The sequence below is a fragment of the Camelus bactrianus genome, chromosome 4, assembly GCF_048773025.1.
Source record: "Camelus bactrianus isolate YW-2024 breed Bactrian camel chromosome 4, ASM4877302v1, whole genome shotgun sequence".
Lineage (NCBI taxonomy): Eukaryota > Metazoa > Chordata > Mammalia > Artiodactyla > Camelidae > Camelus > Camelus bactrianus.
This window is the reverse complement of record NC_133542.1, coordinates 90,195,834-90,210,474: the sequence shown is the minus strand read 5'-3', so window position 1 is coordinate 90,210,474 and position 14,641 is coordinate 90,195,834. Positions and strand designations below refer to the sequence as shown.

Genomic DNA, 14,641 nt, shown 5'->3' with positions numbered 1-14,641 from the left:
ACATGGCCTAGAACACCCCCTTCTACAATGCCTTCCCTGTCCTGGGAAATGAGAGGGGATTTCTGAGGAGAGGAGCTGGTCAGCTTACAGAGATGCAAGGAAACTAGAGATAAGGGAGAGGAGCAGGTGCTTTCCCCACCTAATGAGAGGGACCCAAGAGGCAGAGACCAGAGGAGACCTCTCAGGAGACAATAATTGTGGGGTGCTATTCTGTTTCCCATTCCCAGCCCTAGAGCATATGATGTCACAAGCTTAACTGGACCCATTTTTGTCTACCTCATCTCTTTCCATCATCCATGCACTCATCCATCTATCCATCCATCCATCAATTGATGGGTCCATCCATCCATGTGTCCATATGCCTACCCATCATTGTCTCTCCATCAGTCCATTCTTCATTCTTTCATCTATCTTTTCACATCTTTATGTATTCATCTGTATGCTTAACCATTACCCATCTATTAATGCATCCATTCATCTATTTATCAGTTATGGTAATAATTAACATTTGTTGATTCTTAAGTGCCAGGTACCATGCTAAATGCTTTAAATTCATTGTCTTATGACAAATCTATGAAGCAGAGCGCTGTGAGCTCTGTTTTTGTTCATGTAGATGCTTTTCTATACTCCTTTTTATGGTGCCTTTAGGGAGTTTCTCTCCCACTTCATGTGGTCTTGGTGGGTCTAGCAGCCACAGTGCTCTGATCCATCTGCCCCATTCCCTGGCCACTGTAATATATGGAAGAACTGAGTATGTGTCCTAAGCATTGTTCAAAGCTTTTCTTGAGATTTGGTGTTAGGAGAAAGAGGGCTTCTGCTTTAGATCACTCACTATAAAGATTTAGACTTGAGACTTCCAGTGGCCATATTTTCTGCTGCTAGAAGGTCGCCTGTCTATAACAGGAATGAGGCCCCCCACAAAAAAGAATTAGAAGGAAGTCAAGTTAAAATATGGAGATAACATCACTTGAATCCAACCAGGGCTGAAGTAGACTAAATCTTAATGAATCTAATTATGTGATATGACAAACTTAACTTTTTGCTTAAGCTCCTTTAAGTAGGTTTTTTGTCATTTGCAAAAGAAAGAGCCCTGGATAATGATTATTGTATTATTATCCCCATTTTACAGATGAGGAACTTAAGACCCAGAAAGATTAATTTACCCAATGTTTCACAGCTTATAAATGGCAGAACATTGGTACATATTTGGAATAAAACTGACGTCTGTCCATCTATTTATACATCTATCTATCCACCCCATTTATTTATTTTATTTTATTTATATATATATTTTAAATTTATTTAATATTTTGGTGGGGTCATTAGGTCTATTTATTTATTTATTATTAGTTTTTTCTTTAAATGGGGGTACTGGGAATTGAACCCAGGACCTCATGCATGCTAAGCATGCACTCTACTACTTGAGTTATACCCTCCCCACAATTTGCTTATTTTTCTGACCATCTTTCAATGCTAATACACCAAAGGCAATAAGACTTGCCAGCTCCAATTCTGAGACTGGGTTTGGATAAGAGGTTAGCAAACTTTTTCTGTAAAGTTCCAGATAATAAATATTTAAGGTTTGCAGGCCATACTCTCTCTGTAGTACTCAGCTTTGCTGTTGTAGCCTCAAAGCAGCCATAAACAATATGTAAATGAAGAGGCTTGGCTATATTCTAATAAAGCTTTATTTACAAAATCAGGCAGCAGGCTGCATTAGGTCTGTGGGCTATAGTTTGCCAATCCCTGGTCTGTCTCAGTGGGGAAAACACACATGTTATGTCTTTGTTGGGAACATGAATAGGGAGTAGAAACATACATGCCTTGCATTTGCCATTACTACTAGTGTGGTGGAAACAATAGGATTTTATATTCAAACTCTTGTGTTTGAATCCGGCTTTAGGACCCTGGATGGTTGAGGGAACGGAATCTGTAAACTGGGAATAAGATATGTCTTGTGAGATAGTACATGTGCCTGACTCACAGTGGGCACTCAGTAGTAGCCGTCCCCCTTTGTCATTCATCACCTCCCCATATTACCAGTGTCAGGAGGCCTCTCTCTTTTTAGGGTGTCCTGGGATGCAGTGAGGACCACAGTCTGGCTTGTTGAGTTCAGAAGCCCAGCTTCTAAGAATGAGCTTTCATGTAAGTTCTATAGAATAAGCTCTTGCAAACTCCAAATTTCTCTTTTTAGTAGCTCTACCCCAACTCTTATCTGCATTCTTCCAAAAGTAACCATCCCAGTGCCCAGCAAAACAGAAGGCTCTCCAGGCAATAGGCCTCATTAGACTTAGAGGCAGTTTAGACACCTCCTTTTATTAAGTCCACCACTCAGGATATTACCCTGCTATCCCAGGTGGCTTTTTAACCTATTTCTTCTAAACAAAGACTTTTCTCTAGGAGAAAAGATTGTGTCCTTGTGTGTTTTGTGTCTGTGTGTCCGTGATGGTTTGTGTGTAATCGTGTATGTGTGTCTGTACTGTATGGTGATTATATGCTTAATGTCTATGGTGTGCTCTTGATATATGCAAATGCTTGGCTGTGTGATTGAATAGACACCTGTGTATGTGTGTGTGGGTACAGACGTACAGATGTATGAACGTGGGTAAGGGTATCCCCACTTTGTGTGTGTGTGTGTGTGTGTATGTGTGTGCGCGTGCTGGCTGTTTGTTTAATCCATCCCTTTGTGGCCCTCAGCCTCACAGGACCTGCAGGGGGCATCCGGTATGTAGGGAAAAGGGGATGTGAGGCGCCTGGCCTGGGCGCTCAACCTCATGTCGCCTGCAGAGGGCGTCTAGCGTATAGAGAACATGGGATGTGTGACTCCTGACCTATGGAAGCAGGGCTGTGGGCTGAGGAGCCTGGGCTGTCTTGTTCCAGAAAGGAGCTGGAAATGAGCATGAAACCAGATGACTCAGCTTCTGAAAGTCCCTGATCCTAGAAGGGGGTCTGCTTCACTCTCTCATCCTCCAAATCCTCTGTCCATATCCAGAAGGTCCCGTCCCAGTCCGAGGGGCAGAGCTTGGTCCTTCAGTCTCAGAGCGTGGGTGGAATATTGCACAGGACTTCTGGAGGTGACAGGACGTCAGGATGGGGGGAAGTCTTGAGCAACATACCCCCTCCTTCCTTGCGTCCTGCTGTCTGGAACTCAGCCTACTGCCGGCATTTCCTGAACACCCTCTCTCATTCATTTTCTGCAATTTGGGTCACTCTAGGCCCCAGGGTTTCTGGGCCTGGGCTGAGCTTTCTTGGGAGAAGTGCAGGAGACAAGAGCCCCTGAACCCAAAGCAGAAGGTGACCTATGTGGCTGGAGATGAGCCTGGGAGTTAGGGGGGCTGGAGGGAAGGCAGGGGAGGTTACATGGAGGAGGGAGGTCTGCAGAGCCTTGAGGATGGGTGAGGCGGGAGGTAGGACATTTCAGGTAGAATGAACAGCAAGCACAAAGGTGCAGAGAAGGGACAGGGTTTTGTGATTAATCCCAATGTGGGTGGGGTGGGGGAAGGCAAGGGGTGTGAGAGGCTGTGTGTACGGGGGTAATCTCTGGCATACTTGGGGCACCTCCTGGTGATGCCATGCCCAGTGGTCAAAGTTAATGGAAGGCCCCTGTAGCCTTAATTAGGTTGGACCATCAGGGGCTAGTATCCCTTGGGTGTGAAGATTTGGGTCCCTTAGGAGGTATAGAATGTCAGCCAGCTGAAGTGTCAGTTGGAGGTAAAGGGAGTGAATCATAGAGGAAGTGTGGAAAACAGAAGTTAAAATTCCTCCCTCACAGTGTGTATGCTTTTATAATCTCACTTTGAGGGGATCCCCTTGGCCTCTTGGCCTGTGAATATGATAGGATATCAGTGATGTGATTAGGTTATGCTACATGGCAAAAATGAAGGGATTTTGCAGATGTAATTAAGGTGCCTAAATCAGTTGATTCTGAGTTAGTCAAAAGGGAGATTACCCTGGGTGGGCCTGACCTAATCAGGTGAGTCTTTTTGAAAAAATGTTTAGAAATAAGAAGCAGCAGCAGATGTTCTCATGCTGGCACTGAAGAAGCATACTGCTATGTTGTGAAGAGGGCCAAGGAGCCAGGAGTTGCAGGCAGCTCTAGGAACTCAGGACTTTGGTCTTAAAACCGCAACTGCCAACACTCAGTGAATTTAAAAGAGGACTCAGAGCCCAAGGTGAGATTGTAGCCTTGGCTGACACCTGAGTTCAGCCTGGTGGGACCCTGAGCAGAGGACCCAGTCAGTCTGTACCTGGACTCTTGGACCACAGAAACTGTGAGATAATAAATTTGGATGGTTTGAAGCTGCTAAATTTGTGGTGATTTGTTATACAGCAATAGAAAACTAATATAAGAAAGAAGTAATAAATTATAGTTAAGCCCCAGAACTAGTTTCAGAGCTACTCACTATAGCTTTTATTCATAGTTCCTTCCTGGCTGTGAAATGATTCTATTTCTTGGCTCCCCTTTTCTTTCATTTTCCTTTATTCCATTCTTGAGTATAAGTGGTAGTGATAATATTACTACTATTCACTGAGATTCTGGCTTGCTTCTCCTGGCAGTTGCCCCCTTGAAGTTAGGCATGGCTGTTTGACCCACTTTGGCCGATGAATGAACTGTGTGCAGAAATGGCATGTGTCTTTTGTGGATAGAAGTGTTTAAGGGGAGATTCCCTTTGCTATCTTGTCTGGCTGGAGTCATCATGGAAACATGTGTTGAGATAAAAAGAACATGCCAGAAGATCAAAGCAGTCTGGACTGTTGAGCCACCATGTGGAGCACAGCTGTGCTAGAGATCGCCTGGATCCACAGCGGGCATGGTATGTGTGGGGAATAGAATTGTCCTGTGTTAAGCCATTCAGACTCAGGCTCCATTTGTTATTGCAGCATCACTCAGGTGTTGTAGAATAGAGAGATGAGATTAGAACAAAACTAGCGGAGGGATGGATGTCATCCTGAGATCTTGTATTTAGAATTGGATTTTGCTATGGTCTGAACTGTGTCCCCCCCAGGGTTCAAATGTTAAAGCTCTAACCCTCAATATGACTGTGTCTAGAGGGAGGGACTTTAGGAAGTAATCTAAGTTAAATGAGGTCATAAGGGTAGGTAGGGATCTAGTCTCATAGAACTGTGGCCTTAAAAGAAGAGGAAGAGAGAGTGAGCTCTCTGCCACATGAGGCACAGTAAGAAGGTGGTCGTCTGCATGCCTGGAAGAGAGCTCTCAACAGAAACCTACCATGCTGGCACCTTGATGTTGAACTTCTAACCTCCAGAATTGTGAGAAAGTAAATTACTGTTGTTTAAGCCACCCTGTCCTTGGTGTTTTATTCTGGCAGCCCACGCTAAGACAGATGTGGTGATTGCTAAGGCTCTGAATAGTCTCTCTTTGGGGACCAGTGAATCTTTTTGGTTGTATAATCAAAAATGTTATTATGTTAGGTGATACCCTTAAAATTTTAAGTCTAGGGTTTGAGAAGGAGGATGCATTTTGATATTACAGCCATAGGATGGACTATAGAGATATTTATCTTTTTTTTTCACTGCCCACAACCTTAACCCCTTTCTCTGAGGAATTTCCCATTATATTAGTCTTAGTTACTAATAGAGCTTGCCTTCCATCGTAGAATCTCCTAAGGATTACATTCAGCTCCGTGAAGCCCAAGACACTATCTGTCTTGTTTACTACTGTATCAGCAGCACCTAGAACAGTGCCTGGCATGAATAATGTTCTGGGTTCCAGACAATGATGTGGCATCACTTCAGACACAAGGGTTTGCCAGGGCTGGGACTCTATGTCATGGCAGCCCTAAGACCACTGGGGGCCCTACAGTAACAGATACGCTGACACTTAGGGCTCCATGCCAGGAGGTGCCATTTACATAGACTACAGGGAAAATGGTGTCCCTGGAGTGGTGCAATGGTGCTGTCCTGCCTGACAGGCTTGGGTGTTTCCAACAGTGATAGGATTTCCCAAGAGGAATGGTGGCCTGAGAGTAATGGGGGGACCTTGACATGAATGGGGGTCCTGTTAGCAATGGGAACACCAGTAGGTATTGGGATGTCCTGGCGATTCCTGAATCGATGGAGGGCTTTACAGTGTTGGGCCCCTGGTAGGAAGAGGTACCTTCCTCTTGGGGGAGGATCCTTGAAATGATGGTCTGACAGGTATGAGGTCGACAAGGTGACTGAGGTTTTGATGGTGATGAGACCAGATTTCCAGGGACTGCGATTCTGAGATCCAGAACTCTGAGGGAGTGGGTCCCATTGTTCTGGTACGGCAGTGTCCGAGCTGCTGGGCTTACAGCCATCCTACTTTGGCCGGGTTGGAGCCCAGGGCAGCTCACGTCTTCTGCTTCCCCACCAGAGCCATGGAAGACTCAAAGGTCCAGGAACATAAGTGGGGTGAGAGGTCTGACTCCCCCATCTACTCTGATTCTCAGAGGTTCCACCCTCACCCTTGTCCTCCTCCCCTGTCCTGCCTATACCTGGCCCCTCAGGAGATGGAAGTAGCTTTCAGAATTGAGTCCTTCAGGAGTCTGATCCCACCCCTGTGGTCCCCAGATGCTCTGCCCTGCAGGGGTCCCAGCCAGGCTGGCTCAGAGGCCCTCTGTGAGGCCACTCCTTCCAGAAGCCCCACACACAGGACCCCTAGTCCTGCCCCAACCCTTACCCTCCTGATCTCAGCCCTGCCCTCACTTCCTCCTTCCCTTTCAACATTACCAGGCCCTGGGCATGGAGGTGAGAAGGTGGGCATTATGGGAGCCTGATACCCTTCCCCACTGCTCCACTTTTGGGAAAACTGAGGCCCGAGCCCACCTTGAGAAGCCATGCCCACTTCCTCCTGGAGGCTCCACAGAAGCAAGCTCCCTTTCTGCGGGAGAGGCCTGGCGACCTCCAAGGGACATATCTGTACCTGAGCTCAAGTGCTGGGGTCCTCCCTGAGGATTCCAGCTTCTCCTCTTGTTTTTTTCCTGGCTCTTTCTAGCAAGCCAAGCCTTTCCACCCCAACTGGACACCCCAGCCCCCGGCCCTCAGCCCAAGTGCGACCCGTCAGGCAGACCTGGGCTGCGGTCTCAGCTTTGCCACTCACCAGTTGAGTGGACTCAGGAGGTCACTCTCCCTCCCTGTGCTTCCATTTCCTCATACTTAGAATGAAACTGGTGACCCCCACCTTGTAGGGTTGTTTGATGACGCAGCGTTAGTGCACATAAAGGACTCAGCTAGGGGGCTGGCCCCTGGTCAGCACTGCAAAGTCATGGCTTTTCCTACTCCCCGAGGGCCGCTTCCTCAGACCTGCCCCTGCTGTCTTGTTCCCCGTTTTCACTTAGGAGAGTGGTCAGCTCAGAGAGGAGGTTTGTGTGGTAGCTGAGAGTACAGATTCTGGAACCAAACTGCCCAGGCAGGAGCCCCCCAGCTCTGCCACTTTGCTGGCCGTCCAGCCTGGGTAAGTCACTTCACCTCTGTTCCTCCGTTTCCTTAGCTGCAGTACAAGAAGCGCTTAGAGCTGTGCCCAGCACCTGGTCAGCACTGGTGGTGACAGAGCTCCTGCTACAGAGCCAAGCCCCCTCATGTAGACAGAGGTGGCCTCCCAGGGGGCCATCGAGGAAGTGCCTCTGACCATAAAATTGCCTGCTCATTCCTACAGAGGGGCTCTTGGAGGAAACTCCCTATCTGGGAGTCCTGTTGCTTTATGGGGCTGTTCCTTCCAAGGTTTTCTGGCCGTTTCTGAGTTTCCCGGAGGCCAGAGAAGGGGGTATGCGGTGGGGGCTTACCGAGAAATTGAACTGAGATGATGAAAACATGATCAAAACCGTATGGAGCTGGCTCTGACCAAACACTTAGCCATGTAACAGAGACAGCCCCGCTGTCCCGGGAACTGGATGCACTCCGGGTGTGAGTGGTGGTGGAGTAATCGTGGGAAAGGGCCGTGTTCCATTCTGGTTTTTTTTAAATCAAATATGTACTGGACCTTCTTCCATGCCAGCCCCTGTGCAGAGCAATGTTGGCAATGGAGATGGAGAGGCCCAGGCCTCTCCCCAGGGGAACTCTACCAGGAGACAGGACAGGGAGATTTTTGTGTGGACAAAAAGGCAGGGAACGCCCTGAGCAGGGACGTCAGGTGCCTGTAGGGAGATGTTGGCTGCTGAGTGATCACAGGCCTTCAGGTCAGGAGGTATTGCTGGTATCACTCAGCTGCCGGCCTTAACCCTGTAGCAAGAGCCACGTGCCTGAGAGAGGAAGGTGTTCACTTAGAGGCAGGCAGTCCCCATAGCCTGGCTAGGGAGCCAGGCCCACTAACCCCTCAGCTGGCAGCTTCATCATTGTCAGGTAGGCAGGTCGGTGGTGGACCTGGTATGAATGAGGACTTAACGCGCGTCAGTGAGTCATAGTAAAACTGGGCAGGTGTTGGTTAGGTGAAGTCTGAGTGCTGAGAATGTTCAAGTGGGTCACAGACTGCTGAGCTGATCCCTCTTGGTAGGGAGATAAGGGAGTAAGACTCAGTGCCCAGGACGGTTGTTGGCTGGGGGGTGGGAAAAAGAGGGAGGGAGAGAGCTGGGAGAGAAGGCACTGGCTGGAGAAGGGGTGGGGAGGGCTCAGGCTTCCTTGAAATTCTTCATCCTCCAGGTCTCCGGGGTCCAGCAGGGGGCTGTTCAAGCCACTTCCCGAGCTCCTAGATTATTTTCTTTCTTCCTGAACCTCAGTGTCCCCTTCATTCCCAGAGGGTGGTCCCTGGGGCCCCAGGAAGTGGGGATGTTTCTGAATGTGCATGACTTTGAGGGAACCTGTGTGTAGGCTGTGGGTGGGATTAACCTGAGACCCAAAGATTTAGGAATCAAGTCTTTATTTTGTGGGGGAGGGTATAGCTCAGTGGTAGAGCACATACTTAGCATGCAAGAGGTCCTGGGTTTAATCCCTAGTACTTCTAAACATAAACAAATGAATAAACTTAGTTACGCACTCCACCCCCTGTCCAAAAAAAATAAAAAGGAACTCTTAATAACTAGGGCCCCTTCCCCCACCTGACAAATGGTGGAACTAAGTCCCTTGGAGGGGGCGGTGAGGAAGGGACTTGCCCAGAGTGGCTCAGTGAGGGCCAGAAACAGGACTAGGGGCTGGGGGGCTGCTCACGACCTGTTCCTGTACCCCGACCCCCACGGCAGTGTCAGGGAGGTGGTGTCCAGGAACATCTGTCCTGGTAGCACCTTCCTCAGGGCTCCCACCCTCACCGTCTCTCCTCTATCTGTGTTTCCCCAAGCGTCTAGAGGGAGGGTTTTTGTCTGCCTCTGTGTGTTTGTGTCTGCTGAACTCCACTTGGCTTCACTGGGGACTGAGAAGGATTTGAGGGGCTGTGTTTGTCCGCTGCCTGTGGTGGAACAGGGCACAGGTCCAAAGGGTGTCCACAGCTGGGACGTCTGGTACATCATTGTGGGCTGTCTGAATGTATGGAATAGCGGATGGATGAGTAGATGGGTGGGTGGCTGGCTGGGTGGATTGAGGGCTAATCAATGCAGAGACAGCTAGATAGATGGCTGCATGGCTGCGTGAATGGGTGGGTAATTTCCCCCAGGCAGCAGAGCCAAATTTCCTGGCCATACCAACTGTTCTTGCAAACCATCCCTATTCAACCCACTCCTATTACTCAAAGACCTGGAATAGCTGGTTTTGAACACTTTCTCCTTGGAGCAGAGGTGAGGAAGAAGATACCAGGCTCTCAGCTCTGTAGCGGGGGGGCTGGCCCACCCCCTCACCACAGTTTCCCTTCCCAGGCTGCCCAGGCCTCCTTTTGTTACCAGATAGTGTATGGTATAATGATGGCCCCTGTGAATGCTCAGGGAGAATGCTCGCTCTGCTGTACTGGCTGTTACTCCAACCCCAGGGGCACAGATTTGCTGCTCCCAGCTGGACAGGCCCTTAGGGGCCATATTCTGGCAGCCAGCCAGCTTCCCCAGGGCACTGAGCAGGAGGAGTTCATCCTCCTAGAGCAGCCTTGTGGGATGTTCCAAGAGTCAAGGGCTTTTGTCTCCCAGAGCTCAGACTCCTTGCCTGTGATTCTCCTGGTCTGTGTTGCCTCGACCCGGGAGCCCATGTGGCTACGAGGTGATGGTGGGGTCCCTCCATGCTAAACCTCCCCAGCTCTCTGGCTGCTCCCTCTTCCTCCCTCTCCCACTCTGACCTCTGGCTCCCAGGTCTGTCAGTATCCCTGAGAAGCATGCCCTAGGATTGCCATGTAGCCCTAGATGGGGCTAGACCTGACCCAGAGTGACTGAGCAAGAGAGGAGGGCTGGCCTGGAGGTTGGATTCTGTGTGGACAGTTGGGCCCTCACCCCTGGCTGCTGAACCTTTTCTCACATATTTATCCATTCTCAAGACAAGTATTTATTGAGTGACTACCTTGTGCCCAGTAGTGTGCTGGATACCAAGGGACAGAGGAAACCAAAAGAGACATGATCCCTGTCCAGGAAGGCTGACAAACTAACGATTATAACTCAGGGTGTTGAGTGCTGCAAGAGGAGAGGAGCAGGAGCAGAGGGCCCTGGGAGCCAGGGAGGGAGGGAGGCTACCTAACCCAACATGGAGTCAGGGAAGACTTCCTGGAGGAAGAGTTATGCCAACCCAGATGGGAAGCCAGGCAGGCAGAAGAGAGAGGAGTGTTCCAGACAGGGGGAATGTCATGCGTGGATGGGTACTTTCCCCCTAGACAATAGAGTTGGGCCCCCTGACCTCCTCCCAGCCATGAGAGCTGGTTCCCAACAACTCCCTTCCCCCATAGTGACACCAGATCCCTGAGACACCTGGATCCTTGATCACCTGCCCGGGGGGCTGAGAGAGTTTGGCTCGTTCAGGGAACCGACACAGGTTAGTGTTGCTGAGTGGTGGAGTGTGGTAGGGCTGCGAGGAGATGTGAGGTGGGGCCCTGAGTGTGGAAGCTGATCCTGAGAACACAGTGTGCTGGGTGGAGGTCAGTGAGGAGGCTGCTCAGGCCACAGGGTGGAAACTAATCCTGCCGTTCCATCCTCCCCCACTCCTATCACAGTCCTCCTGGACTGACGGCAAACAGACAACAGACAGATTCGTGGGTACCAGCTGGGCTTTATTGGACGCATTGGACAGCATGGAATCTGATCATGCAAAAGCTGTGCTTCTGCCACACTCACCCTCTCTCACACTCACACTCACAGTGACACTCCTGCCCTGCCCACTCCTGCCCAGCTGGGTTAGGTCTGGGGCAGGGGAGCTGGAGGCCTGGTCCTCCCTTCTAGTCCTTGATTCTCTCGTGTGCCAGTGATTCACATCCCTTCACTGGGACACGGCGCTCCCTCTGGGGCTGGGACTCTTGTGGGCTAACTGCTGGAGCCCTTGGCCTGAGGGAGGAAGGAGAGGCAGGTCATGGGCTGGGGTCTTGGGCAGGGGCTTGGAGGGAGGAGGCAGGGTTGGGGAGGGCGGGGCTTGCCTTGGCAGAGTTCCTCTGCAGTCTCCGGATGATGCGGACCACCCAGGGCTGGTTTGGGGGTGCACAGAGCTGGCGACCTCTTAGCGTGGTGAACCTGGAGTCAGAGGTCAGAGGTCAGAGAAAAAAGAGCCCTGGAACCTAGCTTCCTGGCAGGCCGTGGTGTGAGGGGCAGTGGCCGGAGACCACATCTGGGAACCTGTATCTGGGGCTTTTTTGAAGTGGGTGGGCTTGGCAAGGAGAAAGATAAGAGAGATAAGAAGGTAGGGGTGGGTTTCAGCAGGGGCTGATGGGGGGGGATGAAGGGGACACGCTCCTCCCACCACTCACACAACGGCAGGCACCCGGCAGCCATCCTTGAGGAGCAGGTAACGAAAGCCTTGCACCAGGTTCCCGGGGATGGGGCGCTGGGTCACAGACAGGCAGCAGTCTTCAGCGTCGTTGGCACCTCCCAGAGCTGGGGCAGGGTCAGGGAAAAGAAGGTAGGGTCAGGATACAGGGACCCTGAGGAGGGCAGGCCACAGCTCTAATTGGGATTAAGGACACCTGTGTGTGTGTGTGTGTGGTGGCAACTAGACCTGATTGTATTCAGCCAATGCGCACCAGTATGGCCCTACTGGTGGCTAAATGTATGGAAGTACTTCTAAGCTGCTTGGCTGCCCTGAGCCCCACAAAAGCCTTCCTGCTGCCCTGATCACCCTCACCTCTCTCCCAAGTCCTTTCAACTTCCCCACAAATGAAGAGTTAATGCTGGTCACAGTGTTGGTGGGGGATGGGTGGGAGGTGGGGTTGCAGGAGGCTGGTGTTAGCAGAACTTAAAAATCGTTAAAAGATTTTGTCTCTAGCCTGCCTCAGTGTCTCCCATTCTCCCCACCTTAAGCAAATATATACTGTTCTCTCCTTCTGCCTGGGAGACTGAGGCAGCAGGAAACAGAGCCTGCAGAGGGACAGGTAGTCTCAGGCCCTGGATACATCAAGAGACAGATGTGCTCAGGGGCCCAGGTCCAGGCACACTCACCGGCACACACACAGGGCACTGGGAACCTCCAGGTTCACTGAGACGTGCAGCCCTAACCCAGAGTGTCCCTCACATCCAGCACCCGGCAGTCTGAGATGGACACATCCCCGCAACCCGCCGCCACCCTAAGCCTCCCCTCAGCCTTACCAGAGGACGTCCAGAGGATCAGCAGGCTGAGGACCAGCAGTGCGGCTGCATGGGATGCCATGGAGAGTGAGCAGAGACGAACTGCCAGTGAGTGTGTGAGCGGGAGTGAGTCTGGGTGAGGGCAAGAGTCCGTGTGGAGCTGAGACTTGGCTGGGAGAGGGAGGGAGCGCTGGGACGTGGGGTGAGAGGGGTTTGGGCATGTGAGAGTGGAGGCTGGACGAGGCTGCCACTGCCTCTTATTTATGGCTCAGAACTTTCACTTTCTCTGCCGAGAAATTCCCCTCCAAGTCCGTTCCGTGGATTCCCCTCTGGCCCCCTCTTTCTGACAGAACCTGACCCTGCCCTCCCTCTTCCCCTCTCTTCTGCTTCTCTTGGCTTCAGCTCTGAGAACCTAAGCACTCTGCAGTCTGGCCAAGAGAAGGGGACCCTGTGCTGTCGGCTCCAGGGAGAGTCTGCACTGTCACCTCACTGGTGACATTTGCACTGTCAACCACAGGGCGGGCCTCCAGAGGGGATGGTTAGGATGGAGGGGTCAGAGTGAGGAGTGGCGCATCCTTCCCTCGGTTTATCCCTCATCCTCACTCTCTTCTCTGGTTCTTCTCTGGGGTGCTGCTGGTGGTGCAGAGGACTCTCTGGTGCCCTCAGAATAACCCTGAAGCCTGGGGTGGCCTCCCCAGGTCATTATGGTGCCTCCCCATGCATCATCTGGGAACCAGTCTCTCCCGTGGGATAAGCAGAGTTGCAGAAATGTTCCTTGGAAGGAGGCCCAGTACCCCATCCCACATCTCAGGTCCCTGGGATTCAACCTCCTGACTCAGCAAGCACTGTCCCTTTCTCTAGTTACCATTTTCATATGCCCAACACCTGGGTCAACACAACAGCTGGAGGGAGCCTGGCCTGGCATAGCCCCCTTCATCTTTCCTTTCCTCTCGATCCTGGGAACCAAGAGGGGATTTCTAAGGAGAGGGGCTGGCCAGCTCATATTCACACAAATCCCCGAATTTCAGAGAATTGATAGATGGGGGCGAGGAGTGATTTCTCATCCTTATGAGAAAGACCAGAGATGGACCAGAAGAGAAGGCCTCAAAAGGGAAATTAATATGTGGGACATCCATTCAACCATCCCTACCCGAGCTCTGGGCCTTCTGTTGGATGGGGGCAATGCTTCCCTCATAAGTTTCTAACTTCCTGCTCTTTCCGTCTATTAATGACACTACTAATAGCAGTAATATTTCCATTTATTTACTCTGTGTGAGGCTCTGTACCAAGGACAATTTACCCCTATTACCTTGCTTAACTTTCTCAACCAAACCAGGAGGTAGTTTTTATTATTATCATATTCCTATCTCTGTTTACACATAAGGAACGAGGCTCAGAGCACAAGATCACAAAGCAAATACGTGTCCTGGACCCAGGTGTCTTTACTCTAAAGTTACAGTCTTTACCACTATCCCACACTGCCGGTCTACCATTGATCACAGAGCAGCACAGGGAAGTGAGATTACAGATAGCTTGCCGAGGCTGCGATTCGGAGTCCATGCTTGCTAGCTGTGTGACCATGCGCAGATTATCCAGTTTCAGCTTAGTGTCCTTATCTGTAAAACAGGAATGGTAATAGATCTACTTCTTAGGATTAAATAAGGTAATGTGAGCAAAGCCCATCATTTAGAGGCTGGCACATAATAAACACTCAATATTAACCATTATTATTCTGTCTTTTTATTCAAGTATCTCTCAATTCATCCCTCTATCCATCTTTCCATTGACCCTTGTGCTTATGGTGGTTCTGATTATTCTCTGTTGCCCTACGGCCCTCCATTCTCCTCTCATCTCTGCCCTGCTCTGTTCTCTGGAAGGGTGATTTCTAGGGACAGTATTACTCAGGATCCCTTATCCTTTACCTTCTGTTTGGGTTTGGCCCATGGGAGGCAGCAGCAGATCAGTGGCAGGAGAGAGAGGATGAGGCATTAATTCTCTGAATCCTTCCTCTTGCTATAGTTCTGACAGTGAGTGATTTACTGTCCGGCACTTGT

The 14,641-nt window shown here is 50.5% G+C and overlaps 1 protein-coding gene and 1 long non-coding RNA gene across 8 annotated transcripts in view; one reads left to right on the top strand and one right to left on the bottom strand.

Moving 5' to 3' along the window:
* LOC123611975 (uncharacterized) overlaps window positions 1-14,641 on the top strand; it is a 132,332-nt gene that overhangs the window by 4,443 nt on the left and 113,248 nt on the right. For 6 of the 7 annotated variants that reach the window (XR_012506774.1, XR_012506775.1, XR_012506770.1 and 3 more), the window contains exon 3: window positions 12,541-12,695. This is a non-coding gene — a long non-coding RNA (uncharacterized LOC123611975). Of the gene's footprint in view, window positions 1-10,765; window positions 10,852-12,540; window positions 12,696-14,641 lie in introns of all 7 variants that reach the window. The other variant, XR_012506772.1, reaches the window with a different exon arrangement.
* On the bottom strand, window positions 11,066-12,741 carry CCL19 (C-C motif chemokine ligand 19). The gene is made up of 4 exons (XM_010967412.3): window positions 12,609-12,741; window positions 11,774-11,900; window positions 11,447-11,540; window positions 11,066-11,357 (listed from the first exon to the last, which is right to left on the bottom strand). Exons 1-4 carry the CDS (start codon window positions 12,667-12,669, stop codon window positions 11,337-11,339), a joined length of 303 nt encoding a protein of 100 aa, XP_010965714.1. The 5' UTR covers window positions 12,670-12,741; the 3' UTR covers window positions 11,066-11,336.

Excerpts from the sequence above, each read along its gene's own strand:
- CCL19 (XM_010967412.3), bottom strand. The coding sequence starts at position 12,669 with ATGGCATCCCATGCAGCCGCACTGCTGGTCCTCAGCCTGCTGATCCTC. Across the intron at positions 11,541-11,773 it reads TGCCGGGTGCCTGCCGTTGT|GTTCACCACGCTAAGAGGTC; the intron begins GTGAGTGGTGGG and ends CTCTGACTCCAG. Across the intron at positions 11,358-11,446 it reads TGCAGAGGAACTCTGCCAAG|GCCAAGGGCTCCAGCAGTTA; the intron begins GCAAGCCCCGCC and ends TTCCTCCCTCAG.